The sequence below is a fragment of the Amphibalanus amphitrite genome, unplaced genomic scaffold (genome assembly GCF_019059575.1).
Source record: "Amphibalanus amphitrite isolate SeventyFive unplaced genomic scaffold, NRLGWU_Aamphi_draft 000236F_arrow, whole genome shotgun sequence".
NCBI lineage: Eukaryota > Metazoa > Arthropoda > Thecostraca > Balanomorpha > Balanidae > Amphibalanus > Amphibalanus amphitrite.
Genome location: NW_024881731.1, coordinates 79732 through 95870, shown reverse-complemented (window position 1 = coordinate 95870; position 16139 = coordinate 79732). Strand labels below are relative to the sequence as shown.

Below are 16139 nucleotides of genomic sequence, written 5' to 3'. Positions count from 1 at the left end.
CATCGGCACTGCAAGGCATCGCATAATTTTCGCTAGTTTGATGTCTCTTGTTTCACAGGGATGACAATATTTACATACTATACGACACAGCTCTCACGAAAATACAGTCTCGAGATACACTATTTTAACCGTCGGTTTTACGGTTACGGATTAAAATATGCATCTCGTCACCGGTTTCCTTATCAATACTTACCTACATGCAAGTGTCCAGTTTTATTAACACAATCCACACACATCAACTTTGACCAAGTAAGAAAAGTCTGACCGGCAGTCCCACCTTGACACCACTTTACCAAAACCGTATCTCACTGTGAGTCCGGCGTGAGCCTATTCACCTCTCACAGCCCGACCAGCTGCGTGTGACGTAATCCCCGATTGTGTGTCGTCATCACACCTGGAGGTGACGTCACGTCGGCGTCGAACGGTGACCAAGTAGCAGCAGCAGCAGTAGAGAGAATGCAGGTAGGACGACGGACGGATAGCAGCGGGCCCGGCCACCGGACAGATCAGGAATGGTTACCTCCACGTCCGACGTTTTGACCACAGATAGCAGTGGGTGCGACAGAACGGCCGGCTCTCTGTGATTTATCATCCGACTGACCTCCTGCAACGGGCCTGAGCACTCCGACTGAAAATGCAGAAAAACGTCAAAAATGCATCATCGCGAACTGCCCAAAAATATGTTTAATATGAAGATAAATGTCATGAGTAATCCGAACTGTTTTAACAGATAAAGTTATCAAAGTCAAGATCCGTTTTAAGTACTGAAATTTAAAATGGTCAAGATTGAATAGTTATAAATAACATATCACTCTGAGCGGTTCTACAATGTTTCAATACGAGTATAGTTGCCATGTTCGTCTGTTTGCATTCGAATGACCAGTAGCAAGGACTTTCCTGCAAGTAACTAGGTATGTAGCTGCTTTCGTAGTTACCTATGAAAGCAATCTGCAATACCTGCATACAATGCATACAAACCTTTTCTCTGCGCAGAATTTCCTGGTTGACAGCCCGATTGTGTAACTTCTGTTCAGGCCGAAGTCTCGCTTGAATGATGATATTATTGGTTGACTCGAAATGTTCATGAACCGAAAGAGTGCACTGCCAATCCTGAAACAACAGTAGTTAAAATTAAAAGTATTCAAATCATATAGCATATCTGGCTCTGTTTGCTGCTGTTATGTAATCTGCCAAAGCCATGGAACCAGCAAACCTATAGATACACATGCGTTTGCACCTTTCAGTCTCATATTTCTATCGGCATTCTTCATGTTTCTAAATCAAAATGCTATACAAAAATAATGAGCTTTACCTGAGCACCCAAGTCCTGTCTCTTGAGGACAACGTCGAGAATGTTCTTCAACTCTTCGACGACATACTGTCTAATAGTCTTGTGGGTGTGTGGATAAAGCATGTCTTGTTCGGCCCGACTGTACCCCAAGAACAGGAACACACCAAAGGGAAGCGAATAGTCATCTGAAAAAGACAAAGCATGTCATCTGCTTTGTGAATTTACGCGTAAGATGATAAAATTAAATTTTGAAACAATAACGATGAAAAGGTGTTCACAAGGGCACGGCGTCTGCAAATGGCTGGCTAAAGAGTCTCCTCGTAAATGATTATAGCCCGCGACCGCCTGGGTCAAAAGTGCCAGTCAAAAAGTGGTAAATGTTTAAAACATCGCCAAAAATCGAGGTTTAAAGCAAATTGCAAATTAGGGACATGATTAGACGCAGCTCAATGAGTCCTGTAAAATGTCTGTCTCGGATTTACCATTAAATGCGTTTTTCACCCCTAAAAATTCAAAAAACTATATTTTTAGGAAAACAGCTAATAAATCCAAAATTTTGGGAATTTGCAAAAAAAAAAACGGAATACATGATATAGAGCTCTATTAGAACATTAGATGTCCCAAATTTCAACTTTCTATCTTGACTTTTGACCCCCAAATTGTAAAAAACAGCTCCAACATGCATACGGCATGGTGACGTCATGAGCATTTTCGTGAATTAGAGGCACTTCTGAACATTGCATGTAAAAACAAAGGGCACCACTAGATTTCTGGGACAAAGATCGTCTAGAAAATTGCATTTTTATGTCAAAAATAAAAAGTTGAAAATTGACTTTTTCTTAGCCCTCGTTTAGTTATGTATGGTATCAGCGATTTTGTTATGCTTTCAATGCAAACTTATCACCAGCACATTGACTTGGGGTCACATATAACCATTACCATCGGATTCGGCGTGAAAAATAAGCCATAAAAAATGTGTCGCAAGCCCATGTAGCAGAAAGTGAAAACCGTGACCTTTCGTGACCGGACCTGACTTTAACCCGTCCTTAGTATGACCCCTATACGCACATGGTACCTTCAATAGGTCTTTGAGGTCATTTTTGTTGAGTTTCGAGCAGCAGCTATCGATTCCGCTGTCCGTAAGCCTAATCATGCAAAACCCCAGAATTTGACCTTTGACCTGACCTTGACCCGAAAGTTGACCTCACTCTTAAAATATTAAGAGTGCTTTGGGAAGGTCTCGTAGGGACCTTTCGAACGCCGCCTCGCGGGGCTCGATACGACCATTGGTTCTCGAGATAACAGGGGGGATCGGATCCGACCCCCCCCCCCCCCCGGCTGTCGTGGGTATGGAAATAGCCCAGGCGGTGCCGGGCTAGGCTTCGTGTCTTGTCGAAGGGGTCTGAAAACCATTAACCCTCGCCGACCGAGGGGGGTGCCGCCCCCCCAATAGGGTTTTTTCGCGATAGCTCCGAACACGCTGGCGATAGAGAGCTGAAACTTGGCATACCTGACCTTTGATCCAAGCCGGATCTTTTGACACCAACCGCATTTTTGGGTCAGGTCAGGTCACTGACCTATGACGTCACAAGTGAACCTCTGCACGGTCTTCAGATGTCGCAACTTCGCAACGCCCTCACTGCCAGAGGAGATGTCACAGGGAAATGAAACTTGCAGGATCTAGTATCCATTATGATTCCCACAGCTTGCATATCTCGGATTTTTCCTAAAGGTCATATGAGGTCAGGTCATTTTCGTGACCTCACCATTATAAGTCAATGGGGAAAATGAAAACTGCTATTCTGGCGCCGGGAACGATCTCCAACTATCTCAAGCATACAGAATCGTGATTTGATGCACTCCTTGCAAGGTTAGATGCGTCACTTTTGCAATGTTGACCTTTCGTGACGTCATTTATGACGTCATCAAGGTCATATTAGTTTTTCGTCAATCACTCTTGATCAAATTGAGCTAGCGAGTCGGGAAAGCCACCAATGGACTCAGGAAGGCCTGCCGAATCGAATGATATGCAACATGACCTCTTTCGACCAACTTCGTGACCTGGGGGTGCTGACCTGACCTTGACCTGAGGTCAACACCCCAAATTGACCTGACCCGGACAAAAAGTATATCATTCGACGCGCCTGAGTGAGGCAAACACGAGGCTGCCAAAATCGGCGCTCTGGGGCCGTTTTTTGCGAAGTTATTCACCAAAAACTGAACCATACCTTGGGGCACTTGACCTGACCTCAGAGGTCACCGGTTGACCTAGGACCTTAAAATCGGGTACCAATCTCTGCGTCTCGTAACGGCGCACACGCTCGTTTTTCCGCGACGCGCTAGCTATACCAGGGGCGAAACGGCGAGGGGGGGGGGGGGTCGTACCCGCCCCCCCCTCGGCCGGCGCGTATGTAGAAAACCAACAGGTCCGGCGAGGGTTAACTTCGATCAATTTAGTTGAGGCCACAGGAAAATGCATAAAATGTCGATCCTAATTGTGACAACGCACCGTCTGCAGGTCTGGCGCAGATGAAGTCTCCGTGGTGGCAGACGCATCCCTCTTGGTAGGATACCAGTCCGGCCGTGCCGTGGTAGTACAGCGCCAGCGACGACTGACACTCGCGCTTCTCCAGACAGTCGAGCACGTTACAGACGAGCCGGCCGCGGCCGTGGCACATACACAGCTCAGAGCAGTCCTTCTCCTCCCGGTACGGGTCTGAGCTTCCCTTCAAACGGTAATACTGCCACCAGAAGACACACATCATTGATGATGTTGGATAATAAATGTCCTCTCAAAACTCTACGAATCTGACGAAATGAGCATGCTCGAACCAAAAACTAAATATAATGACGTTGGTGTAGTAGCCAATACAGCTGACATTACGGATCACAAACGATTTCAACTCTCCTTACCCGCACTCCTGCTCCTACGAGGATAAAGTCGTCGGGTCGTCCTGGTTTTCTGACCACGCAGTGGGGATGGCTGGGGACGATGGTGGCGTCACCGGCGGCAGAGTCCGTAACTAGTCTCTGACTGTCTGGGAGCGCTGCCTGCCTCCGCCGGCTGCTGGAGGGTGGCTGAACTGGCGCCGGAGGGCCGTGCAGGGGACTGCCGCTCGGCTGGCGCAGAAGGTACTCCCGCTGAGATAATTCTGTTGGGACAGATCACCCGGGGAGATGTTAGATAACATTTGTGGTGCTCAGACATGCACAAAATTTGTAACATCTTTCCTTGGGGCATGGGAATCGGAAATGGAGAGTACTGCAACTATGTGAAAACATGCTTTCCGCATGAAGTAAGTTTCGCCCACTTTGTTATCAATTTCGTAACTATACAGAAGTTACAAAGTTCAGTTCTGAAGAAACAAAAGAATACCGAAAACAAGCAAAAATCAACAGAAGGAAAAGGTGGAGTTGCTAGGGAAATTTTGACTTCAAATTCAAACATAAAAGCCAACAGGAAGCATGCGGTCAAAGCAAAAAATTGTTGGAACACAGCTCTAGCCAGCTGAAAACGCGATGAAGCCCGAGTTAGCTCGTTTCCGCTGCGGACCTTCCACCAATACGGTTGCGGCCGTCGCGGCGGTAAAACGACTGGCCTGGTAGACTGTGCCGCCACACAGGCACGTCCGGCGGGACAGTATAACTTCCAGTGACTGAGCCGGAAAGCAGAGACAGGTGCCGGGGCGGCCGCTCGATAGCTCTGGCGGTAGCCCAGCTCAGAGCCCAGAGGTTTACGTATTGGTCTACCTTTAGCAATAATGCCAATACATGAGATTGCTCACATTTGTATGTAAAAAAAAAAAACAGGCGTCTCCCCACAGTCCACGTACCAACACAGGGGTTAGCCCAGAGAAGGCGCTCCCAGTCGTGGCAGCTGTGCTGGCCGGGCGTGGAGCCGGCCGCCGGCGCGTCGTGACAGCCGCAGTGGCTGTGCAGCTCGGTACCGAGCACGGCCAGAAGCGCGCTCCGGCAGTGCTCGCTGGGGCCGGCGCAGCGGGCCGTCACCACGTCCACGGCACACGCCTGCTCGTAGCGCTCGAGCCGCGGCCGGCAGCGGCCATCCCACTGGCGGCGGCAGTGGCGCGCCACCCGCAGACACGACGGCAGCCGGCCGCCCTCCGGCTGGCTGGCGCACGCCGGGTGCAGCCGCTGCATGGCCGCCACGCAGCCCGACTCGCCCGCGTCGCTCCGGCTGCAAATGCCAAATACGAGCACAGCACTTTCAGGATAATAATTTTCTGTCCAATAATGCACTAGTATTCACTGTTGTTGTAACAGATGTTAGTATAAGATAAGCGTTCTTTTCGCATTGCATTGCCAATTCACTTCTCGACTTTGCGCTACGCGAAGCGCATGCATTTCACGGAAAGGCTCGAAATAATTTTCAATTTGCTGGTAAAGCAATAAACGCAACAGCTGAATTACCTCAATCTCACCGGCAGACGCAGAGTGCGGCGTCCATGACGAGCACGCTGTCTGACTGGTCATAGAACTCCTGCATGTGCTTCATACACTGCTGGCGGTGGCACGAGTCGGCCACGCAGCTGTTCAACATGGGCTCCAGCAGGAGGCGGCAGCGGCGGTCCCGACGACAGTTGGCCAGCGCCGTGTGACAGGACGACTGCAGCACGGGACCGGCCGACTCCACGTCGACCGAACCGGCTGGGTTGGCGGATGGAAGCTTGGCTGAAGCAAAGGGAGCAGGGCAGCTGTCAGAAACACCGGATCAGTTTTTGTATGTTTATTTAATGATACACATACCAGAAGTGCTCGTGTACATAGGTGGGAGTTAACAATATTACGTAATGAAAGCTAAATCTCACGTAATGAAAAAGTCATACCTAAACTTATGCACAAGTCCGACCTTCAATGAATCGTGAACCATAGTTAGGTTCTGAGAAGTGCAACAAAGGGAGAAAAGAGAAAACGGGCTAAGGATTACAAAAGGGGCTAAAGATATGAGACATATAAAAAGCATAATGGCCTTTACTTTGAATCTCCTTGACATGCATCAAGGAAACGTTGCATATTGCCGGCTGCAGTGGCGCAGGAGTTTATTATCGGTAAAAATGTTAACAGTCCTAGCCTAGCTATCTTACCAGTAGTTTTTTGCTTTTCTTTGACGGCGCTCTCCTCAGACTTATTATTCATACTGTCCATCTCAGGCCCGTAGAGCGTCCTCTCAATACTTGATGACCAGGGTCGTTCAGACGTCAGGTTGAACAGAGGAGCCACCAACTGCTGGTCAGCCAGTGGTCGGGAGACCTCGGCTCCTCCTAGACCGCTCACTGTAACAGCAGTCCGTGAGGTCACACCGGCGGTGTAGCGCGCAGGGAGATGGGGAGGAAGACGTGCGGGGTAGCGGGGTGGTGCTTGGTAAAATGTCGAGCGTGAGCTCCGTGGGAAGGTGAACGTCCACACGGATGGGAATATTTACGCCCTGGGGTGACAAGGGATGCTATTGATGAGAGAGAGAGAGAGAGAGAGAGAGAGAGAGAGAGAGAGAGAGAGAGAGAGAGAGAGAGAGAGAGATGAGATGAGATGAGATGAGAGAAGAAATGAGCAGAGTACCCGACCCAGGTGTTGGGGATTACGAGTGCAGTGCACGGAATTCCATAAATATGGCGGCTCGCGCCTCGCACACTCTCACTTCGGAAGCTGACTACAAATGAACGACAAGGGCCGGTTTGCGATGCATGCCACGAGGTGCGACAGGGGTGCTGAGTAGAGTGTAGAGTGCCATAGTAGAGTGCAGGTGCCGGCATGCCGCAGTAGGAGTGCACGTGCCGGCAGGCTGTTACGCTTGCAGGTGCGCAGGATGGTATTGGTGACACACGAGACCACCATCAGGCTGGTGCTGGTGGTGCTGGTGCCGGTGCTGGTGCCGGTGCTGGTGCTGAAGAAGGTGCTGGTGCTCAAGGCAATTAGAATGGCGCTTTCGAACCTGGAAGGAGGCGTATGGATTCATTGCAGTGCTGTGTAATTTCATACTTAGTTGATCATCTTTATTATCTATTTCTAGGATTGCATACACCGTAGCAATGAAATAGCTTCTTTGAAGTAATTACAAAATGCAACAAGACAGTAGGTACTCGCTGAATATCAAATATGCTGGACATGAGGCCTAAAACAGTCAACGTTGCCTTAAACCCTCGAAAATAGATCTTTCTTCAGACCATCCTTGATATTCCTACATTAAAATTCCTAATAGTCACTGCCGTTCAAGTGTTTCAGAGTGCACAGAACAGAACATTGAAAAATACAGCATGCAATATGTGATTGGCACATTACTGCACTACTGCAATTGACGACATGCACCGCCGGGTAGCGGCAACATACCTATGCAAGGATTCTCATGAACGGCTTTGAACGCTCTCTCGCAGTTCCAGTCGCGAAAATCAGTACAAATACATCCGTATAACGGGCTCCGTTTCTTCAGCGCGATCCAGGCATCGCTGCACGCAGAGCTGAAGTCCGAACAAAACATACGCATTGCAGCGATGGCAATTACCTTGATGCGTCACAGTACGCCAGAGTACGACACTAAACGGACTTTCAGGGCTTTTGAGCTCCACAAAACACTGGGCGTTTCATCGCTTATTTTAATCAGTTAGTGGACCAGATAGAGAAGAAGTAAAAGGCACCTTCTTATTTGAAACCTTATCAGGAATCATAGGGGATGCCAAACGGTCCTGTGTAGGTCTGACTGAGCGCGGCACCACAAGAGCATATTGAGAGTAAACATTTGTGTCCTACAGAACAAAACACGTTATGCATTCCTACCTATATCCCATCAGCAAAGTACAGACGGCTGACCTGTTTTTCATGTGACACGTGCCGTCGGAGAAGGGACACAGTCGCCGGTAGTCGTGATAGACTCTGGAGCAGCTGGGCTGCTGGTGGCACGCGTTCAGAGCGTACTCACAGGTAGGCAGGGCCTGCGTGGGAAACGGGTCCTTATCTGAAACATACGGACGAATGGCTATTAGGGCGTCTGTCGGCCATTGCCGAAGCATGCACATTCGTACAGTTGCATGGTTTCTTCCGGCTACGAGATAGGTGTTTTATGTCGGTTCATTATAAATGTTTACATAAGAGTTTTCTAAGCATGAGTAATCAAAACAGATCAAGCGTACATGTCCATCTGTATCACTAAGAGGTTATAGCCGAAATAATGAAACCTCCTAAGCGGCAGCGGAATTTTACTGGTAGGGACCAATCCATTGACTGATGTCTAGGAAGCGGGTCTTTAGTGTGCCGCCTCACCGAGGTGTCTGACGCTCAGACAGGGATGGTCGAACACCAGGTTGCGGTAGGTGTTACACTCGGGGTCGATGCGCTGCTCCTTGCACAGACACGTGGGCTGGAAGAACTGGAAGGCCACCAGCGTCCGCAGAGCCGCCCGACACTTGGTCACCGTCACCGTCGAGCACGACACTGAAGTAAAGAGAAAAAGAACGATACAGTCATGATTAACGACACGCTTCGTTCTTTCAATAATGACAAAAAAGTGCACGGCGAAAAATGCAAACGACAAAAAGTGGTTGTTTTGTTAGCAGTTAAAATGTCACTGATAAGCTGAATGCTTTGCTTTGAAATTATCTATTCCACAATGGACTGGAGTGAAAAAGAGTGAATAAGAAAGGGGGAATTAAAAAGAGGGATAAAGGGATGAAGGTAAAAAAAAGAAGAAAAGAGAGAAGAAGTGGGTGAAGAAAGGGAGGAAAGATCACTCCCTCTCCCTCATAAAGCAGTTATAACGTCCAGTCTATATAGTCTCAGTGAGCGGAGGGGACTCACCCAGTTCGGGTCCACAGAGGCGCGGGATGATGGACGTGATGTACTGACATGCAGCGCTCCTTCGGCACAGCTGGCGGGCCACCTTACAGTCGACAATCGGCGGGCTGGTCCTCACCGATACCGCTGAAACAAGCACATCGCTTTGTAATGCATAAAATTACGGATGACATGCGTATCTAGCGGGCTGGTCCTCACGGCGATCGCTGTAAACAAACACGCCTGCACCTCACAGTTGACAATCGACGGCTAGTCCTGACTAATACCACTGGCGCAAACAAACAAACAAACAAACAAACAAACAAACAAACAAACAAACAAGCAAACAAACACACAGACATCCCCCACACACAGACATACACACCTCACAGACCGGGGAAACATGAGGAGAATAAATGCGTACCTATTACAAATGGATCGCAATGCTGAGCGAACAGGAAGGTCCGTTCCTCATACGCATTTACTTGCTCGTGTAACCCCGGTAACAATTGACTATTGGCGAACTGGTCCGTACCGCTATCGGTGAGACAAGCAAACGCACTCTACGGTCGACAATCGGAGGTTGCTTTTCTCAGATGGGTACCATGCCTCTTCTTCCTTATTGACTTTAGTATTACCAGGGCATTGGAAAATTAAGCAATATTTTGCTTTTTGAGCCGACATTCGATGGACAAAAAAAAATAAAACTCAGCTTACGCCTCTGAAGACAAACTCGTTATTCTTCAAATGGTTGGCAACGCGGAACGCTCTGTAGCGACCTGCGAGAATGAGTCTATGAAGGTTGGCATGGCCTTGTGGTCATCTTCCTTCACTGTTTCTGGAGGCTTTTCATCAGGAACTAACCACCACAAACCTGATTTCCGCTAATGTTCATTCTCCATAAGGAGGTCTCAGAAGGAGGTCACTCTGACGGAGCTGCCGGAGCCTGCAGCCCAGCGGCAGCCTGCGAGCTCCGTGAAGCGGCGGCTGGCGTCTCAAGGTCGGTCTGCAGCCCAGCGCGTGCGGCGCCGCTCATCGCTCCGCCGGCCCGGCTCGACGGCTGGGGCTGGGCGCCGCCGCTCCGCTCCGATCAGCCGGGCCCCGGCGCCGCTCGATGTTCATGGCCAGGTGCCGCCGGCCGGCCGGGGCTCGTGGCCGGGCGGCCGTTCCCGGTGAGATGAGACGGCGGGCCGGCGTGGCGAGCTGCCCAGTCGCGCCCCGGGCCAGCCGCGCCCAGCCGACCAGATTGGACGCCGGGAGAGGTGGTGCGGGCCGACACTGCCCCACAGGTACCCCCGGCGGCGGCTGCACCGCGCCTGCAGACCAGCCCACCGGACCGGATCACACTCCGCAGCCTTGGAGCTGTACGAGATCTTCCTCCGGTATTTACGGAGAAACCGCACTGCTCGAGATTTCCCCGGTGGAGTTTTCTCTATGCATCTCCGATACAGATGTCCTAACTATAAATAGTTCCCTATGCCTCTTTCATTGCATTCACACCAGCATATTGAAAGGAGCGAACGAATCGAAAGAGAGAAATGGATGAAGTCATAAGCGAACTCTTTATTAGCATAATTAATTAACTTAAAGGTAGTGTGCCACCTTCCAATGATTTCCCATTTTATTTTTCCTAGGATAAGAAGCTTTGAGTTCTGCTTTTACCTAATATCGCAAAAAAAATCAAAAATGGGCCTAAAATAGTGTTTTTTTCGCCTAAAAGTTTATCGGTTTTTCGATATGTATAACAACTGTAGTGGGCTGACCTGCAAACGCGTCGGCAACAATCGCGAATGCAGCGCACATGTGACAATAAGCAAAGGTCATTATAGAGTTACGACGTACGGGAATGAGTTATCAGCTGTCTAATCGTAGACAACACTATGTCGAATTTAAACTGTAAGCCTGTATTGGTATTGTTTCTTTAATTTGGCTGTCGAGCATTAATTTATGGTTTGAAATATGATTTTATGAAAAATAATTGATATGAAACAGCCGTCTCTAAAGTTATGACCCCATCTCACCACATGAAAGTGGCAGAAATGACAATGATCAGCTGACGCATTTTTCTTGGCCGAAGTCAGAGCGCGCGGCCCGACGCACCACCACCGCACCACAAAGTATGAGCAGAAGCCGCGCCCAAAGCCAGGGCCCCGGTAACGTGAGGTAGCCGAGTCGGGGCAGCGTCAAGCGTGCGCTGACCCAAGCCGGGGCCGCGGCTTTGGGCGCGGTCTACCGCATCCCCGGGCAGCCCCGGGCTATCACATGACACCGGGAGGACGCGCGGCCCCGGCTTGGGTCAGCGCACGCTGCCCCGACTCGGCTACCTCACGTTACCGGGGCCCTGGCTTTGGGCGCGGTCTACCGCACCACCTAACAGGCGTGTTCGAAACCACAGGAGATGATGATGAACGGGTTTATCGAAACTTGATTGGATGAGCCTATCGGTAATAGCGATTTCAGTGTGTGCATTTATTGTTCATAGTGGTGTGAAATGTGGTTGGGGTACGACCGACAACCCGTCGGGGCGAATTTCGCACTGGGGTACTCAAAATTTGAAGAATTTAAGACGTTTCCATGAGTTTTGAAGGTATGGATAAGTTCTAAAAATCCGGTTCTCCTTATCTGGGCCATTAACTCCATACGGTCCAGGAAAGCTGGCACACTACCTTTAACATCGTAGGTGCCTATGTTTGTTATCGTTACAAGGCGCAGCATTTTATGTCCACAACAGCACATTCTTCTAACAAGTATTGTAACGATCTGCGACGAGTTCTGGGAAACCCTTTGCCACTTGTTGCTGCGTCCAACAGAAGCCATATTACGGTCGCATCCAAGAGACGTAATGAAACACTTCCCATGCACCAGAAAAGCGCTAAGCAGGACGAGAAGTAAATATGTAGGCTAGCGCAAAGCGTCCAAGAACATTCACACCATTGGGCATTTTTTATAGAGAATTAATCAAATTACGAATCAGAAGACGTGAACCAGCTCTCCACCCCTCCCAGTACAAGTAATACCTAGTTGATAAATGATAAGGCTAAGTATGGCGCTATTTGAGCACCTTCCCCTACCACCATCTCTAGGAATTGAGTATCACCTGAACGTGCAGATTACCGATAAATTATTATCGTGACTGTTTTGAGCACCTTAGCCCGTGCCCCGCTGGGCTATTCAGCCACATGTTCCTGCTGATGGGAGCGGGGCAGATTCTCCCCCCCCCCGAGTCAAACTTCCGAAACGATGGCCGTATAAAGACAGGGGAAAACGGTAATCGAAAGCTCTTAGAAAGACTGACCTTTGAAACTTTTTAATAAGATGGTTAGGGGTCAGGTCAAGGTCAGGTCAAGGGTAAAAATTGCAAGTTTCCACCTTATCGGCTTTGGAGCGCGGTTGGCGAAGAACGGACTGAGATTGCTTATCCAAAACGTGTTCGTAGGCTACAGAGACAAGATGCTTTGCATACCGAGTCATAAAAAGATCAAGGTCAAGGTCAGTTCATGCCAACAAAGATGAAATATAGAATAGCATGCGTGCGACACATGTTTTATGGGTTATTTCATTCATAAAATTAAATTTGCATACTCAATTAGACAATTAGTGATAGGAAACACATGTGGATAAATTTCAGTCCAAGGTCAGGTCAAGGTCGGGTATAAGTGAAGTCAAATTTCAAAATGATTGCTAAGACCCAAAAAGGTGTATATCTGATGCAATTTTTCATGATAAATCGAATTGTACTGTTTTAGTATTTTTGTTCCCGTGCGAGGTCTAGAAGTTCAGAATTGTCATTGTTTAATATTGCTTGTCGTTACGTCATCAAAATTTGAATAATTCCTGCATTTTCTAAACGATTTTCTAAAAATTGGAATGTAGATGCACAGACATTCCTTCTCTAACTTTTATTCCGCTCTTCGATTTTCACAAAAGTTTGGACATTATCATGAATTTGCCTAAATACCTAATTGTTTTTTTACACATTAAGTCAAAATCCAAACATTTTCATTAAGCGAGATAGCAACTTAATAGATATAGTAGAATCACGTACATGTTTTTGTTTTTGTTTTGTTACGCCTTGATTCCTAAAAACCGAACATGTTAGAACGTTTAAAATTTTGCAGTTTACGAAGTGAAAATGAGGTCACATGGCGTCACTGAAACGTCATTTTCTCAGCAAATTTTCCGACGGATTTTGTTTGAATTTTCAGGGAACATGGTAAATCAATGTATGATTTACCCGCGCACCGACGGGGGGGCGAATATCCGCCCCCCCTGAGGTTTTTCGCGAATAGCGGGAAAACCGCGGCGCGTAGCGCCGCGAAATTTGGTATGACTATAACCTCATCAATTTTACACATGGTGTGCAAGTTTGAACTTCCTACCTTTTAAGGTCAGGTCACCAGGTCACTTTGAATGACCCAACCTCAAGTCACTTTTTTGCAACTTTGTCACCGTGCCACAGCTACAGTAGATGTCGGAGGCCTTTGAAAGTCGCAGGATATTATAAGGTCATTAGTAGCTACAATTTGTATATCTCGGAATTTTGATATCGGTGACCCAAGGTCAGGTCAATTTCGCGACCTCCCCATTATAAGTCAATGGGGGAAAAATCAAATCCCTGTTTTTACCACTAAAACGGATCGGAATGGCCCCATATACTTTACATGACTTCATATACGATCAACCATCACTATACCTTGAGGTCTGTTTTGCTGTTGGGCAGCTGTGAGGTCATGTGACGTCATCAAAGGTCACCAAAGGTTTTTGGCCAATAACTCCGTACAGGAACGAGATACAGACGCGTGGTTGGTCTCATTGTGTTCAGCTCGTCAAGACGCATCGAATGATATACATGATGACCTCGAGGTCACGTGACCTGAGGTCAACCTTTGACCTTGACCTTTCGAGGTCAACATATATATCATTCGATGCAGATTGACGAGAGGATCACGATGATGCCCTTAGTTTGTTCCTATCTTGACTAATTCGAAAGTTATTCGAGAAAAACTCTCCATATCTAGCGCCGCCATTTTGACTTTTTCGACCCCTGTGACGTCATCTTTGACCTGACCTGAAAATGACCTTAGTAAAAATTGTAGATCTTGGCCGTGCGTATCCGATGCCGTTTACCGCTTGTCGCTATCTTGCTTCGTTCTCGAGATCTCAGGGGGGGCGGTCATCCGCCCCCCCCCCCCCGTCGGTGCGAAGTTGGCGCAGACCCCCGTCGGTGCGCGGGTTAATGATAAGGTACGGAACGTTTGACGTCGCGGCTTAACGCGCTTAGAAGCTATTCGCGAAAAACGGGATTCTGCCCCTAGCATTGCGGACGCGGGTTAAAGCAGGGTTGCGGAGTCGGAGTTGGAGTTGGAGTCGGAGTAAGTCGGAGTAGACAATTTTTTCCCGGAATCAGAGTCGCAGTCGGAGTCGCAAGATATAACTGACTCCGACTCCGGAGTCGGAGTTAACACTGCATTGCCCTACCCTACACCTGTTTGCTTGACAACATCAAGCTCGTTGACCTTTCCACGCCGAAGCTTAGATCACATTCATGTTTTGGACGGGCATTTTCAGAGAAAAAGCAGAAGATCGCGGCTGCAACAGAATCTGCTTTTAGTTTGGCATGCTATAAAAAATATATTTGCAAAGCAAGGCGATGAAACGCGCAAATGATCGCTTAAGAAGGTCGCCAACATGAGCTTTACTGTCATGATATGGTCTTCAAGGGTAAAATCCGGATTCGGAGCTGCAGAGCTGAGGTCGGATCGGATTCGATTTTTGAAGCCAGAGTCGGAGTCACCAAAAATCCATCGACTCCGCAACCCCATGCCGCAGTCACATCAACATACTTAAGCAAGGAATAAAATATAGGAATAAGACCTAGCACCGTCCTTTTTGAACAACCTGCAGTCCCGGATCCAGCAGCGACCAACGAGTATGCTCTCTACCCCAAAGTACGACCCAGCAGTAGCGTAGTTACGGTGGTAGTGATGACAAACAGCGTACCCACCTGTCGGTCTGACCGTTGTTGAAGTGCTCGTCTTGGGCTGTTCGGTCACCCCAGATGCGGGCGGTGTGGTGTACTGAGCTGGCAGTGGAGGTATGGAGTCGCAGCACTCGCGCTCAGGAAACTCGCTGGCAGCCGCGGCGTCCAGCCACACGGCAGTCACCACCAGCAGCGGTAGCAGCGACAGCAACAGGTCTTCACAGAACGACAAGGTTTTCATCCGTCTCCTGGGTTTTTCTCTAACGTAAATCATTTTGAACCGTTCGTAAGTCCTCCAATAACAAGCTGCAATCAATTTGTCGGTCTTTAATCAACAGATGAAGCGCACGCACTCGTCCCCTGGCCGCCGAGCGCGGCGCTGTTCCTGCTCCGGAGCCGACCAGTCTCTGAGGTCACCTGGCGATGCTCGGCGTTTATATAGACGCGGCGCGCCGGAGCCGACCTCGACCGCCGGCACCGACGGGCCGCCGCAGCCGCTCACCGCGAGCTGCACCGACCCAGAGAGTCAGACACTCAGCAACTCCACTTCGCACCGCCGACCCAGGAAATGGTCTTTTTCAGCGCCGTAAGTCGACACTGATGACGGTGAGTGGGTAGTTTGGCACAACAGTCAGCCGACAAAGGACTGAACGATCGGAGCCAGGTGGAAAAACAAGCTGGTGGTCGTCAGGCCCGTCGAAGGAATCAATAGTTGATTTGCCGCCATGGACTGTGCCAAACGATTTCGTGAATATTCACTGAAAGGTCTAAGATATTCACATGGCGTGCAGCTGATGTAACTGGGTCCCAGACCCAGTCGCAGAAATCCGTAATGCATTGCTCTTTCTTCAGCATATCAAGTAGTTCCTGTTCAGTTCGGGAAAGACGTTGAATTTATATCGCTGACATCATGTGACAACAAATACGTCAGATGAGAATATAAATGACAGCCAGTGCAGTTGTGACACCCAGTGCCATTAGTGACGCCACATGTCAGGTGATGACTTTTCTTATGATGGCCATGGCATTACATCAATCATCACCCTGAAACCATCCTGAACCGCCCCATGCCCGGGCCGGCACCGCGCC

At 48.8% G+C, this 16139-nt stretch overlaps 1 protein-coding gene across 1 annotated transcript; it reads right to left on the bottom strand.

Moving 5' to 3' along the window:
- Window positions 1-1288: 1288 nt before the first annotated feature.
- On the bottom strand, window positions 1289-15324 carry LOC122385988. The gene is made up of 11 exons (XM_043374750.1): window positions 15075-15324; window positions 9095-9217; window positions 8561-8731; window positions 8111-8255; window positions 7634-7761; window positions 6394-6582; window positions 5731-5980; window positions 5125-5486; window positions 4205-4443; window positions 3801-4032; window positions 1289-1476 (listed from the first exon to the last, which is right to left on the bottom strand). The coding sequence occupies exons 1-11, from the start codon at window positions 15322-15324 to the stop codon at window positions 1289-1291; spliced, it is 2277 nt and encodes a 758-aa protein (XP_043230685.1).
- Window positions 15325-16139: the final 815 nt, after the last annotated feature.